General features: G+C 31.0%; 1 protein-coding gene across 1 annotated transcript; it reads left to right on the top strand.

Moving 5' to 3' along the window:
* Nucleotides 1-11,362: 11,362 nt before the first annotated feature.
* LOC120579864 (aspartic proteinase Asp1) lies at nucleotides 11,363-12,797 on the top strand. Its single transcript, XM_039832593.1, has 6 exons — nucleotides 11,363-11,412; nucleotides 11,597-11,830; nucleotides 12,005-12,143; nucleotides 12,252-12,446; nucleotides 12,549-12,621; nucleotides 12,706-12,797. The coding sequence occupies exons 1-6, from the start codon at nucleotides 11,363-11,365 to the stop codon at nucleotides 12,795-12,797; spliced, it is 783 nt and encodes a 260-aa protein (XP_039688527.1).
* The last annotated feature ends 3,323 nt before the right edge of the window (nucleotides 12,798-16,120 follow it).

The following is a 16,120-nucleotide window of genomic DNA, read 5'->3' on the forward strand; positions in this document are numbered from 1 at the left end:
GTTTTATTCTTTTTTAATTTTGTCTTAAGTTAGTATTCTAAGATGAACTTTTATTTGTTGGTTAGATCTTTTTAATTCAAGTCTTTTATTGAGTTATTTTATAATTTCTATTTAATTTTATTATACAAAATTCTTTGTGCTTTTATTGGACCTAGGGAGCGTGGGATACCTAGGGAAGGTGCATGAACCTAGCAACAAGATTGTCCATTTGTAGAACTACTAAGGTAAGAGAAAGTATGTGTTGGACCCTTTAGAAGCAAGGTTGTCAAAATCGGGACTTACAAGGCGGAAGGGAATAGCAAAATCGGGACTCGTAAAATCGCAATCAAAATCGAAGGATTTTACTCAACTATTTTTATAGAATCGATATAAGAAATTGTAAAATCGCAATCAAAATCGATGTATTTTACCAAAACAAAAATAATGCTAAATATATGTTATAAATTGTATATAATTATAAATGAATTAGTTTAAAGTCCACAAAATACTTATACATAAATGAATAAAGAAATGACAAAATTCTTCAAAACCCTTTAAAATCCTGCGATTTTGTTTGAAATCGCAAAATCGCAATCAAAATCGATGAATTTTGCTCATTTTGGGATTCTACTATGGATTTGAGTCGTTGAAGGTGAAGAAAGTCGCAAAATCCTGAATTTTAGGATTTGAGTTGGGATTTTGACAACAATTAGAAGACATTTTAGGCATCCTAATTCTTTTATGGTTCAATTACCTCTGAGAGAGTAAAACCCCACTCTAATGCACGTTGGCCTACTGGGCCTTGTAGGATTGATGACTATGCACCCTATAGTGTTGCAGATTACCTTAGAGTGATCATCAAGTGAAATTTTATAGCCGGAGAGACATACTTCCACGAACTCATCACTTAGATAGAATCCTTGTCTTATAATTGAATATTGACTTGTCTTTAATCAACAAGTAAATAAAGGGTATTCGAAGAATCCTAACCGTCGCTAACATTCTGCAACCAAACCATATCTTTGCGCAATCAAATAAACTTGCAAACTCCCCCCTAATTTACTTTATTGTTTTTATTTTCTATTTTAAATAAGTAACACTAGTTGATGAGTTGAAATGACAATACATGTAGAGACGATCTTACTTACTACTTTATCTCTTGTGAATGATTTGGTACACTTTCTGGAATTGTCCATCACTATTTTTTCAAAGTTTCAAGAGAAAGTCGACTTCTCACCGATGAAAGAATAATAATTAAGCCTTCTTTAATTTATTTTATGTTTTTCCTGTTATAATGTTCACGGGCTGACAAAGTGGAGAAGAGCATTAAAAAAATAAAAATAAAAATGTGAAAGATGTAAAAGTATATAAGCATAAGCATAACAAAAGTGGAGACACGAGAGATATAGAAGGAGAACATAGAAAATATTATAGAGATTTGAGAGAAAGGGGAAGACGAGAAGAGAGATGTAGATATACAAAAGAAATGAGAATCCGTTGAAATGTAATGACGTGGGGAGCTAAAAGCTCACTAAATAGTCCATCAACGTCTATTAAAGTGTGGAGAAAAAAAGGATTTTAACCATTGTCTAGTTTTTAAAACTGGATTTTAATCACTTGGTTCATGGAGGAGGCATTGCTTCAGATTTAAACCCAGTTTTAGCCATTTTAATCATCTGATGTCGGGGAACAATGCCTCGACAACAATCGTCCGTTTGTCCATCAAGTTCTCAGTTGCAATATTGTCACCAATATGGTTCATTATGGCCGCAAATGTTTGATTTAGATGATAGACTCTTGCGCACTCTTTGTTCAAAACGTTAATTTAATCTATAAATAATTACTTTTTTTTTTTGAGAGCGATAAATAATTACTGTTACTAATTTAGTCTCTGACCAACATAAATATATTAAGTAGTTCAAAAACTATTTTTTGTGTATTAACCTTCAAGACTCGTATAGGAAAAGGGGGACCAAGAATTGTTCTAGACAAAAATATAATTGATTTTAATCCATCAAGACAATCCCTCAACTATCATCCCCTTTTTTAGACATTTTTATAGTTTAGAGATAAAAAAGAAGAGGCAGTGGTTATTTAGGTACCAAATTGATGTTTATTTGGTTAATATTAGTGCGCTTTGCCCTTCATGTGACTTTTAAGTGATTTTTTAACCTACCAATTAGAAGCTATTCTGATCACTTGCTGCTAGAGAGGAATGTCTCTTTCATCAACGAAGTTTTCAGTTGTAAATATTGTCACTAGTAGGGTCCATAGTCAATATTGTATTATTGTTGTTGGTGTCTGATTTAGATGATGGAATCGTTTGCGGGCTCTGTGTTCAAAACTTCAGAGATTTAAAGTTGGGTTAATACTTAATAGCGACTAATCCATCAATTTAATACTCCATCTGTCTCATATTATAAGCAAACAAAAAAAAAATCACATTTATTAAGAAAACTAAAACATAGTAGTTTGTAACATAGTTTCTTGTGTTATCCTTGAAATAAGTTTCATAGAAAGATGTAAAAACAATTTTTATTGGTTATTAGTCATAGAGAAAATGAAAGAGAGAACATAATGAATGCAAATTGCATTTAATTTTTACTTGGAAAAGATAATTTTTTGAAAAAATATAATTAAATATGATAAAAGTTGGTCTTTTTTACTTATAATTTGGGACAAAGAAAATGAGTTTTTTTGCTTATAATTTGGGACGGAGGGAGTACATAAATTAGAACTCTTGCTAATTCAGTCTCTGACGTATGGAAACTAGACCTACATCTATGCGACGCACGAGTTGGATATGATGTTTTAACTAATATTATTTTATGATTCATTATTTATAAAAATAATAATTATATATATATATATATATATATATATATATATATATATATATATATATATATATATATATATTAAACTTACATTTGGTGAGAAACAGAAACAACAAAAATTACAAATATGTATAGGTAAACATGATTGATCACACATTTCTAAAAACTTATCAGTAAACTCGTGCGACGCACATACTTTTATAAACCCTGAGATAAAATTTAAAAATTTAGCCCATCAAAGTTTAGCATTGAAAATTACCACAACAATTTTCATGTCCGACATCTTACCGCTAGAGTTTGTGTCCAACAATAATCATAGACAATATTGTTCCAAAAAAAAATAATCATAGACAATATACGAATTGATAGTGTTATTACAAATTTTCTTTAAGAAGATTTATTGTCATGATAAATCATGTATCATTGTCCTCGTGAGCATAGCTCAGTCAGTTTAGACAATGCATAATATATGTAAAGTTTGGAGTTCAAACCTCGGCTAATACCAAACAAACCATGTATCCTTGCATTTCTAATGTCAACGATAGTAGCTTGGATTCATATCAAATTCAACGACAAAATAGAAAATTCAATTGTGATATTGTAACAATAAACTCTAAGGATTTAAAATAAAAAAAAAAAAAGGAATTACACACCAATACATCAATTCATTCCTCAATTGAGGCATTTCTAAAAGTATACTCCCTCCGTATTTAAATATAAGCAAAATTGACTTTTTAGGTTCATTCATTTAATGATGTATGTGGTTCATAATATGGACCACATGCATCATTAAATGAATGAACATAAAAAATAGATTTTGCTTATATTTAAAAATGGAGGGAGTAATTTTTAGTGGTATATTTGTTGAAATTCTTTATATTAATGAAATCCTCTAATTTTTTTTTCTCAAACCAATTGAATTACCAATCTCTATATTTAACATTTATTTCTCTAAGAAAAATTCAAATCCACCCGATATCCATTAGAATTCTTTCCCCACACAAAAGGAAATATTAGAACATTATATTTTGTTATAATCAATTGTTAAAATTGTTACAAAAATATAAAAACATACAGCAGCTACCTTGTTGTCTACATCAATCAAATCTTGAACTTTGCTACAAAAAAAATGATTTAGTATACTCGATCAAACAACACAAAGGAAAAAACTAAAAGCACAAAAATCATAGATCATATTAATGGAAAACATGAATGAAAAAATATATGAAAAATAGTGATATTCATACCTTTTAGGTATAATGACCACTTTGTTGCACCAAAACTTCTCTCTACACATAAGAGAAAAATGAACAAATGAGAAGAAATCCAAACAGAAAGATTTATCAGAAACTAATAAAAAAGTATATCCCACCAAGTTATGAAGACTACATGATATAGAAAATGAAATTAAAAAAAAAAAACTGAAAATCATACATCTAAAATGAGTTCGATAAAGAAAACAGTATATGAACAATGGTTTATATATGAATGATTAGTGGGAGAAAATAAAATGGAAAAGAAAGATAAGGGAAAATGAGAAAGAGGTGAAGAAAAAATCGAGAGTAAATATAATCAAAGAGAGGAAATTGAAATTCCTTGGAATTTCATTGACATAAAAAAGAGTAATTTTTTTTATTAGAAATCAATGCACCTTCTTTTTACGAAACTTAATAATTGTTGAGTTAAGTGGGTCAAATAAAAAGATACAATAAGTATAATGGGTTGTTACTAATTGAAGGAAAATGAAAGGGTTAATGGTGGCTAGTAACTAACTAATGAAAGAGTTAATGGAATAAATTACAATTAGGGTCCACCACTATGTGATTAAGAAGTGAGAAAGTAGGGTAAAAATAGGGTTTAGCATAGGTGCATGTAGTAACCTGTAAATGAATCAAAAGTAAGTATTGCCACAAGTATTGTCCATTGTACACTACTCATATTTAGCTTTCGTTATCACTCAATGTCGGGGAGCAATGCATGCCTCCTCCATCAACCAAGAAGTTCTTAGTTGTTGTATTGTCACAAGTAGTGTCCATAGTTAGTTGTAATACGGCTTCCGGTGTCTGATTTAGATGATAGGCTCATTTTGGGGTCTGTTTAGCCATTCCGATCATATGTTGTCATGGAACAATGTCTCTTCCATTATCAAAGTTCTCAATTGTTGTATTATCACCAATAGGGTCCATAGTCAGCTGTATCATGGCTGCTAGTGTCTGATTTAGATGATGGACTCGTTTGCGGGCTCTGTGTGTTCAAAACGTGAGAGATGAAAAGTTAGTGGTTATAGTGAATAATCAATCAATTTAATCTATAAATGATTAGTCTTGCTAGTTTAGTCCATGACCTATAGAATTTTTTTTTACAAGGCAAGAGTTCAATAACATAAAAAAAAGGAATAGAAGATAGTCCAACAGAGTTAGAATGACTTACAGATTTTAGTCTATGTCAGATGCTTATATATATATTATTAAAAAAAAGGAAAAAATAAATACAAAAAAGAACTGGGGGACATAAACCTAAATTAGTCAATCCACACAAAGTGTATGCCAACCCAATTGGGTGATACAAATAAATAAACACAACACCGGTGGATGTCCAACTAGCAGTGTACGGACCAATCGTCAACACAAAATGGATCCAAGAACCAACAACTCCTTGCGACATCAACAAGCATAACGTCTCTTTCGAGCCAAACAATCCAACATCAAAGACTGATGAAGAATTTGAAACCTCCCCCATGTTATATAGTGCCAAACTTCGAAGGTGAGAGATTCGACCACCAACACGGATACATAACCCCATGCCTACAACCCACTATGCTGCGACAAAAAGGTTCACGACCATTTCTAGCCAAAACCAATAGAAAACAACTCAAATCCAATTGAAGACTAGATCGAGGGATGGTCAATGAACGAGTCTGAGCACCATGAGCATCACCAATACGGTAACACCCGCACCCACAATTCGCAGCAACAACGGACAACAAGTACATGACCATTTCTAGCCTAGAAGACCTGTTATGAAGCACATCCATGATCTTGGAGGAGCAATACTGTTGCGAACATCATAACCAAACTAGAGACGGATCTGAACAAAACCAAACCCGTCTTTTCAGTCATGGTATATGAACCGACCGTCAACACACACAAATTCACGGACCAACTTCCCCTACAACAACAAAGCACAACAAGCATCACGGCCCCTTCGAGCACAACAAACTCTTACTGCATTGAAAAGACATCTGAACCACATCAAGACGAATTCGCACATCAACATAACGAGTTTTATGATTCAACAAAAGCAAGGTGTGTCCCCTGAAGATAGCCACATTGTCTTTTTTAGAGCTCCGGTAGCATGAATCACCATCTTTGAGACCAAATCCAGATCAAAAACCCAGATTTTGACTGGACCACCACAAATGAGAAACCAAAAGCAGAGCTCGTTTATTGAAACCAACACTGAAACGGTTTGTTGATGACCTATAGAAATAGAGAAACTCTTACTTAACCTATACTAAGTAGTTCCTAAACTATATTTCTTGTGTGTTAACCGTCCAATTCCTAAAGGAAAGAGGGGCCTATAGTAATTTAGAGTTCAACCAAAAAATAAGTAAAATCTGGCCAATAATTATTCTAATAAAAAAATTGAATTGTTTTTAATCCATCAAGACAATCCCTAAATTATCATCCTATTGGTGAAGAAAATTAGAGATTAACTTGATGAATTAATAATAAATTAGGATTTATTTATTGAATTTTTATAGTTTAGAGATCAAACGAAAGAAACGGTGGTAACTTAGGTGCCAAACTTATGTTTATTTGGTTAATATTAGTGGGCTATGCACTTTAGTGATTTTAAAGTGATTTTCTTTTAACCAAGTGGTTCATATGCATCCAATTACTAATATCAAAAGTTAGAGTTCTCATTCGATATGGATATGGCTATGCTTTTAACATTACGAATTCCTTAAAAAAAAAAAAAAACATACAAATGAAATGTCAAAAAAATTAGATAATATTAAATATCTAAGTTTTGCTAAAAAAAATAATAATACTTAGAATGCATTACAAAGAATACCTTTTTAGTCTCTATAAAAATATTTTGCAAGCATTTTTTGGTCATGTTGTCAATAAAGAAATAATTTTTAAAGTTTTTTTTTATAGACATGCTAAGAACATTATAAAGAGTTATTTAACAAAATATATGTATTTAATTCATATCATTAAAAACTCATCTGATAATTTTATGTTAAAAAATTTAAATTTTTAAGACGAAACTTTTATAATTATAACATAAGATGCCTATACATTTTATTCGATAATATATATTGATTTTGGCATTTTCCATTTAAACCACTAATTAAAACTTTTAGAAGTACTAGCTCAACTGATAAAATGTTGAAATTGTTAGGCCGGATGTTATGACCGGGGTTAGAACTCCGATACCTCCACTTTTGTGTGTGAGTTTAAAATGACTTTACCATTTTGTCTATTAAAAAAAAAAAAAATCTTATAGACAAAGACAAATTAAAATATATTTAATCCTTTAAGAAATTATAAAAGATTAAATCAATTATTACATGTGTCATGGTCAATGTCAATATCCAAAGACCAAAACGCGTCAGAAGCTATCAATACACATCTTCTATAAAAAGGGTGAATGTCATCATCTATGGAAAACCAATTGAATGATGGTTAACTAAGTATAAACTTAATAAAAGCAATTCAACAAATACCAATTAAATGTTTTTCATTTTCATTCCTTGCAAGCAAGAACAACTCATCCGTAGTAAACTATAAGCAAAAAAATTCATTATCTTTCTTTACAAATTATAAGTAAAAATGACTAATTTTTATCATATTTAATTATGCTATTTTTAAAAAAAATCATATTTTTTAAAGAGAAACTAATTATAAATTGCATTCATTTTTCCCTAATTTCATTTTATTTATAACCAATAATCAATGAAAATTATTTTTACATCTTTATATGAAACTTATTCTAAGGATAACGCAAAAAAAAAAAAAAAACTATACTACAAACTACTATATTTTAATTTTTTTAATAAGTATGAAATTATTATTTATTGTTTATAATTTGAGACGGATGAAGTATCTTTTACAATTTAAGATATTTCATTTTCATTCCTTGCAAGAACAATCTTCTACTACTATTTGTCAACCAAAATAAATATCTTCACCACTATTGTACGTTTATTCGATGGTCAATGTGAATGCAATTCAAGAGTGAAAATAAAGTTTTGTAAAAAAAAAAAAGGGTGAAAATAAAGAGTTCGCAACAATAATTTTTCAATAATATAACATTTGACTAGACGTTTTTGTGTGATTTTTCATATAAAATATTCATAATTACCAACTAAATTTGATATCTACAATTTTCTTACCGTTTATTATAATCACAAAAATTGAATTTTATTTGAAAAATGGTACGAAAAACATGTAATGAAATGCATCCAAGATTAAAAAAGTATTAAACTTGTCAATGAAAAACACATAATCAAGATAAGTGTTTTCTTTTTATTAGAAAAAATAAAAAAAATAAAAATGTTTTCGCTCTTTCCATCAAAGTTAGTGTAAAAGTGTGCATCTAGTCATTTAAGTCAAACAATATATGCACAATTACACTCTTTGCATCAAACTTAGTTAAAAAAATATTGATGTGGATGTTTGATGCAAAGTAGTTGGCCGGTCTAAATTCAACTATCTCAAAACTAAGAACACCTCCAATGGTGCAACCCAAATATATATTTTAAATGGTGAGAACCGTGACACAAAGTTGCTTAAGAAAGTAACCAATATTACATGCTGGCGGACTCCACCAGTACAGTTTGCCAAATACTTCACTTTTCCAAATTACATGCTTGCGGACTCAGCAAAATTCCTCCCGCTGGAGGTGCTCTAAGGTTTTTATAAGTGTATTAATCGAATTGAGATCCTCTCCATTTCCTATAATAAATAGCAATATCCATTACTATAGTTTTTGGGTATAAATATTCAATTAATGTCATATATTCTAGAAATATGAGCATTTACATCATGTATTTACATCAAAACTATAGTAATGAACATTGCCATTTAATTTACATCATGGATTTCAACTGGTATTATTATCATTCGATTACTTAATTTATAATATTGTTGATGAAGTGTTTATCTCTAAAATTATGATTGAATTGACAAACAATAAAATTTAAATAATGTTTGATATCATGTATACTTTTTGGACGTTCCAACTCAATGTTAAAAGATCATGTAAACACTTTTTAACAAAGTTGAATGAAAAAATGGATCAATTTGTTACAAAACAAAAACAATTAATGGACTAACTTGTTCCTTTTTTTATTTTTTTATTTTTTTTTATCAAGTAACATCGGAGCTTAAATATTTTTTTTTTGTTAAGTAACATCGGAGCTTACATATTTTGTGTATAAATATTCAATTAATGTCATATATTCTAGAAATATGTGCATTTATATCATGTATTTACATCAAAACTATAGTAATGAACATTGCCATTTATTTTAGAAAATTGAGAGGATCTCAACTGGTATTATTATCATTCGATTACTTAATTTATAATATTGTTGATGAAGTGTTTATCTCTAAAATTATGATTGAATTGATAAACAATAAAATTTAAATAATGTTTGATATCATGTATACTTTTTGGACGTTCTAACTCAATGTTAAAAGATCATGTAAACACTTTTTAACAAAGTTGAATGAAAAAATGATCAATTTGTTACAAAACAAAAACAATTAATGGACTAACTTGTTCCTTTTTTTTGTTTGTCAAGTAACATCGAAGCTTATATATTTTGAATGTGAAGAAGTAGGTTGTTCGGGGTTTGAACTCCGGCTCCTGCCTATATTATTATGTAATGTTTCTCGCGATTGATGTAAGCTTACAGGACACTTACTTGTTCACTTTATTGAAAATTAATTTAAACAAGTATATATCTTATGATGTATTTAGAAGGGAAAAAAAAAGTATTTCGCAACCAAGATTGTTAAAATTACTTAAGGTTGGAAGGTAATAGCGAAACCGGGACTCGTAAATCGCAATCAAAATAAAACTTTTGTAGAATAGATATAGGATAGCAAAATCACAATTAAAATCGAGGATTTTTTTTTTGGTGGTGGCCGGGTTCGAACCTCGACCTTGCATATATTATGCATTGTCCAAACCAACTGAGCTATGCTCACGAGGACAAAATTGAGGATTCTACCAAAACAAAAATAATGTTAAATATATGTTATAAATTGCATATAGTCACAAAATACATATACATAAAATGTTACAGATTTTGAAAATGGACAAAATTTCACACTAGAATGGACAAAATTTTCTCACATTGAAGATGTAACGCGCTCCTTTAATTTTCTATATAAATAAACCATTGAGACAACGTTGAGCTCCATATCCAAAATTCAATCTCTTTTCCATTGATTTATTGAATATGAATGTGAAAAATAGAGGAGTTTCATTGATAACATTTTCACTCTTTCTATTACTTTCTTCTATTTTTCCTCATCATTTCTCAGCAGCCAATAAGAATAATTCAATCCCCCCAACTTCTATACATTCCCTCATTTCTTCTCTTGTTTACACAATTAAGGGAAATGTATATCCAGATGGGTACGTTAATATCACAAATCCTTTCTTTTCTTCATCAATAATTGTTTTTGCCATATAATTCAGGGACATCTTTTTTTCTTCTAATAACTTGGTCAATCATTTTATGTCAACTAATTATGATGAACTTTGTTCTTTAATATTTATAATTTCTTGTGAAACTTCATAATCATCTTCGTATGTATCAAATTATATCATTTTCAATGGGTGACCCTAACATTGACTTTTTGAGTTTTTTCTTCTAGTTTATTTATAAATTATAGATTACAATAGGTTATTGAGTTACTTATTCAAAAAATAGTTTATTGAGTTATAATTTATATGTATGTACGTATGCTCCTCTTGATGTAGGATATACACCGTGTCCATCAACATTGGCAATCCTCCCAATCCTTACGAGCTTGACATTGACACCGGCAGTGATTTAACTTGGGTTCAATGTGATGGACCCGATGCACCGTGTAAAGGTTGCACTTTGGTATGTTTTAAATTACAATATATTGACATTTTTAGTTACTAGTTAGCACTATTATACACATATATTGGCCACAAGATAGACACGTAATAGTTTGAAATAATAGAAGTTATTGAATGTAATTATATGCGTGAGACATTGAATAAATCTTCAAAATAAAGTGTCATTGCTAAATAAGGATGTCTTATGATGATTTTCACTTAATTTCCTTACCTTTCTACCTTTGCAGCCCAAAGATAAACTTTATAAACCTAATGGCAATCAGCTTGTAAAATGTTCGGATCCAATTTGTGCTGCAGTCCAACCACCTTTCTCCACGTTCGGTCAAAAGTGTGCTAAACCAATTCCACCATGTGTTTACAAGGTTGAATATGCAGACAATGCAGAATCTACAGGTGCATTAGCCCGAGACTATATGCACATAGGAAGCCCGAGTGGCTCAAATGTTCCGTTGGTGGTATTCGGGTAAGTGTTTGTTTTTGTGATAGTTTTTGCATCAAACAAGAATTTAATTAGTATACTTTATTAATGTACAGTTATTTTACACAAATATCTATACAACGACAGAGTATATTAATTAAATTCATTAAGCAATATGCAATGATAAATATTGTAACTTATATTTGGAGTTTGTGTCTTTGCATGCTAGGTGTGGATATGAGCAGAAGTTTTCTGGTCCTACTCCCCCACCTTCCACACCAGGGGTTCTTGGCCTTGGCAATGGAAAGATAAGTATTTTGTCTCAACTTCACTCTATGGGCTTTATCCACAATGTGTTAGGTCACTGCCTTAGTGCAGAAGGAGGAGGATATTTATTCCTTGGAGATAAGTTCATTCCCTCATCTGGAATTTTTTGGACACCTATAATTCAAAGTTCATTAGAGTAAGTATTGACCTAAACGTTACTCTCCTTTTCCATAATAAGTGATATATTCGGCCATTTTACACAGATTAAGAAATGCGTATAAATGAAATATATATATATATATTTAGGGCAAAGAATGTCGTCACTTATAAGAACTTACACGTAATCTTATATTTTTTCTTTTTGTTTCAGAAAACACTATAGCACAGGTCCAGTAGATTTGTTTTTCAATGGAAAGCCTACTCCTGCTAAGGGTCTTCAAATTATCTTTGATAGTGGGAGCTCCTACACTTACTTCAGTCCCCGAGTCTATACCATTGTTGCTAATATGGTTAGACAAAAAAATTAAGAAACAATGCTATCAATTTCATTTTTTTATTTTGCCCTATGATATTCAAATTTCATCTTCTATTACTAATAATTGATACATATGATTCAGGTGAATAATGATTTAAAAGGGAAGCCACTTAGAAGAGAAACTAAGGATCCATCACTACCAATTTGTTGGAAGGGTGTCAAACCATTCAAATCTCTGAATGAAGTCAACAACTATTTCAAGCCCTTAACTCTGAGCTTTACAAAATCAAAGAATTTGCAATTTCAACTGCCTCCGGTAGCTTATCTAATAATTACAGTTAGTATTTTTTTTTTGAATCTATATATAATCTTATCATATCCCTCTTATAATGAAAAGAACACTTGAAGCTTACATTTATGATGGTCTTTTCATTTCTAGAAATTTGGCAACGTCTGCTTAGGGATTCTTAATGGCAATGAAGCTGGCTTGGGAAATCGTAATGTAGTTGGAGGTAAGACATTCCTAAACCTACAAAAATGCTATATATATATATTCGAGAATTTTATAGTAAAGTCTATTCTTTTGTTGTTAACAGACATCTCTTTGCAAGACAAGGTAGTGGTTTATGACAATGAGAAACAACAGATTGGATGGGCATCTGCAAATTGTAAACAAATTCCTCATTGATAAAAGATCAGTATGTTATCATGATATATCTTTTATTGTAATAACGGATAGAAATTCCATACTAGTAATAAAATCACGTGCATATGATGCCATGTTAAATTAGTTAGCATATATCAATGACTGTAATCTATAACCTTACAATATATGTGATAGGAGTATATTTAAAGTTTGTACATTACCTAAGTTTTCTTTATGCTGTAATTGATGCATACCATGGAACAACCACTCTTAATTGTGGTGGTGTATGATGCATCCGTTTTATTTTAATTTGGGGTTCTCATCTATAAATAACACAAATACTACGTGATTCCATGTTTTACAACCTGATGAGATATATTATGTTTTATCTGAGCTTTTTTCTTTGTTAGAACAAACCACTACAAGAAAATCAGTGATTTGCTACGAAATAAATAAGAGGAAATTAGTAGCTAACTCATAGCAAACACCAGTAGACACTAATTAGTTGGGAATTAGCTGTCATATTGGCCGTAGCATGGATTTGACAGCAAATTATCTATTAAAATAATTCCTAGGTAATTGGTAACTAATATTTAAAAAATCATAGCTACTTTTTGACTAATATGTAGCAATATACTGTACTGTACAAAAGTCTATACTTCCTAGCTATTTAGTTAGGATATTGCCGCAATAATTTTGAAGTAAAACAATAGCCGCAAGTTCATAACAATTTCGTAGTAAATTTGTAGCAATATATATTTTAATAATATTATTTTCAGGTATCTAATCATGTGTGTGTGTATATTTAATTGTAAAAATAGGCATTGACTCACCATAAATAAATAGTGATTACACACAAATTACTAATCAATTTAGTTCTCATCTCATCCTTACTGAATCTTGAAAAATAAAGGTATCCTTATATAATAAGATTATTCAGGACAAGCCCACTTGAGTTATAGGTAATAATATCAAAACCAAATATGTCCTAGAAACCATCACATAAAAACAGAAAGCTTTCCCATTCTAATAGAAGCAGGAGTTCAAAAGATACTGAGTCAAACTAGCTAGCTATATGGACATTGGTGATGTTTTGATTTCAGACACAAGTAAAGAGTTAAGCATGGGGCAAATATGAGGAAGAAAAATAACTTACTTGCAAAGGAGATTGTAACTATCACAACTAACCTGCAACTCTGGGTAGGGTACTTTAGTAGCACAGACATATCCACGTTCTAAGGCCGAGACTGAACCCTGGTAGTCTCCTTCTGGGGGGCAGGCGAACGGGAACTGACCGAGAACCCGAACCGCTTGACTGACCCCTTCATACATACTCGATTCATTAGCTCCCTTCGGCTCCTCTTTAGGTCGTGGACTCGGGCTTTTTGAGGGAAGCACTTTGTTCCACTCGTTCTAGACAGACTTCTTCAGTTGCCAAAGCATTTGCAAGCTGTAAGTTGAAGTTGCAAGACCACAACTTCGTTGATAACCTTTTAATAAAATAAACAAAAAACTAAGACAATGTAGTAGCAACTTTGTTGTCATTATGCTACACATGTTAAAAATTGAAAAATTCAAAATAATAAATTATGTTGATTAATCACAAAGGAGTCCTGATATCATATATGCACAAAAACTTAACAAACAAACAGAGGAAATCAATAACTGCTAAAATTCTTATGAAAGAAAAACAAAATTGAAGTTAATCATAGCTTCACACATCAATACCTGAATCAATAGTGTAGACCAAAGAAAATCCTGCGAGGTAACGAAGATTCGGTGATTCTGAGGTGCTGAAATTCATATAATAGAAAAATTAAATTGAATTTAATCATAGAAAATCGGATGAAAATTCTGCAAAGTAGCGAAGATCAGATGTGAGTTAGCGAACCAAACTTTGAAGTGTAGAACAGAGAAAATCCTGCGAAGATCGGAGAAAAGTTGCGAAGTAGCGAAATCCGTTGCAAATCGGAGAAGATTCAACAGTGATTCAATGTTAGGGATTTGCGATTGTGGTGAAGAATTTGGGGTTTGTTGTGCCTGAGATTGTTATTGAAATTCTGAGATTGCGATTGTGATGAAGAAATGGGATCGGTGAACGCAACGATGTAGATCGGCGAGGCGGCGGTTATCGGAGCAATCGACGGCGACAATGGTGGAGATTGGGAGTGAGAGTATTCGCGATAACAGAGAGAGAGAGAGAGATAGAGAAAGTTTTTTCTTTTAGGAGTTATTTTAGGAAAATGCTACATGGTACGGAAGAATCTAAACGAAAAACAACGAATGACTTTACTGTGAATTTGCTATTACATTTTTACCCCCATACAATTTCTTTATTTCCACTTTACCCTTGAATGGTAAGTGTTGTTGGTGTTTCATCAAATTCCGTGACCACATGTCTCGTACTGCATAGCACTGCTCGTTATTTTATTTTATGTATTTATATTTAAAAATAACAAAATCAAAGTAAAACTAATTTCAGGGAAATGGTAGTTAAATTATATTCATATTTACTACCATTACATTTTGTAGCACAATTATGGTAGCAAATCTAAGATTTTCTTGTAGTGATGCCTGTTAACTTGGAAAGTGATAGTAGGTTGTTATTTGACTCATTCTTATTTTTGATTGCCACTGTTTTGGTTAAGCATGCATGTAGCTTAGTTTTTGCTATTTGTTTGGATTGCATTGGCTATTTAATAGCTACTGATATTTCAATTCAATAAGTAAATATTTCAACCACAGTCTAGTGGGCAACGACTTTTTTTTTTTTTTTTTATCTAGTAGTTTAGGAGTTAGAGCTCACACAATTAAATGTGTGTCCAGTTCAGACCCCAGTCTTTGCATAAATTATGCAATGTCATTATCAACTGAGCTAAGCTCACAGAAATAGTGTGCAAGGACTTTACAATTGTGGTTCATATGATTTGAAGAAGTTGGTCGGTACTGTATACAACAATGATAAGAGTCTTGGATTATTCTACATTATATTTTCTGATTTCTATTATAAACTTGAAAGAAAAACATTTTACAAATCATAAATGTTATATGAACATCAGTTTGTGACAACCGACAATCTTTTTGCATGCTTTAGATACTATTTGCTATTATTTTAATATTCTTTTACCCTCCTCGTTTTGCGTGCATATCAATTGACAAGGAAAATGTGAGACGGTGTACATACGGTGTAAGAAATTGGGTTGTTCATATATCAGTGCTCTTTACGAATAGAGCAATGATATTTGTACATCCATTCCATGACAACTTTAGTGACAACTTTGTTTTTCTCTCTTCTTATTGGTCAAAAACAATGGAGAGAGAAAAAGGAAGAGAGAGGATAAGACTATGAGAGAGAAAGTTGTACA

Source organism: Medicago truncatula, chromosome 4 (assembly GCF_003473485.1).
Source record: "Medicago truncatula cultivar Jemalong A17 chromosome 4, MtrunA17r5.0-ANR, whole genome shotgun sequence".
Classification (NCBI taxonomy): domain Eukaryota; kingdom Viridiplantae; phylum Streptophyta; class Magnoliopsida; order Fabales; family Fabaceae; genus Medicago; species Medicago truncatula.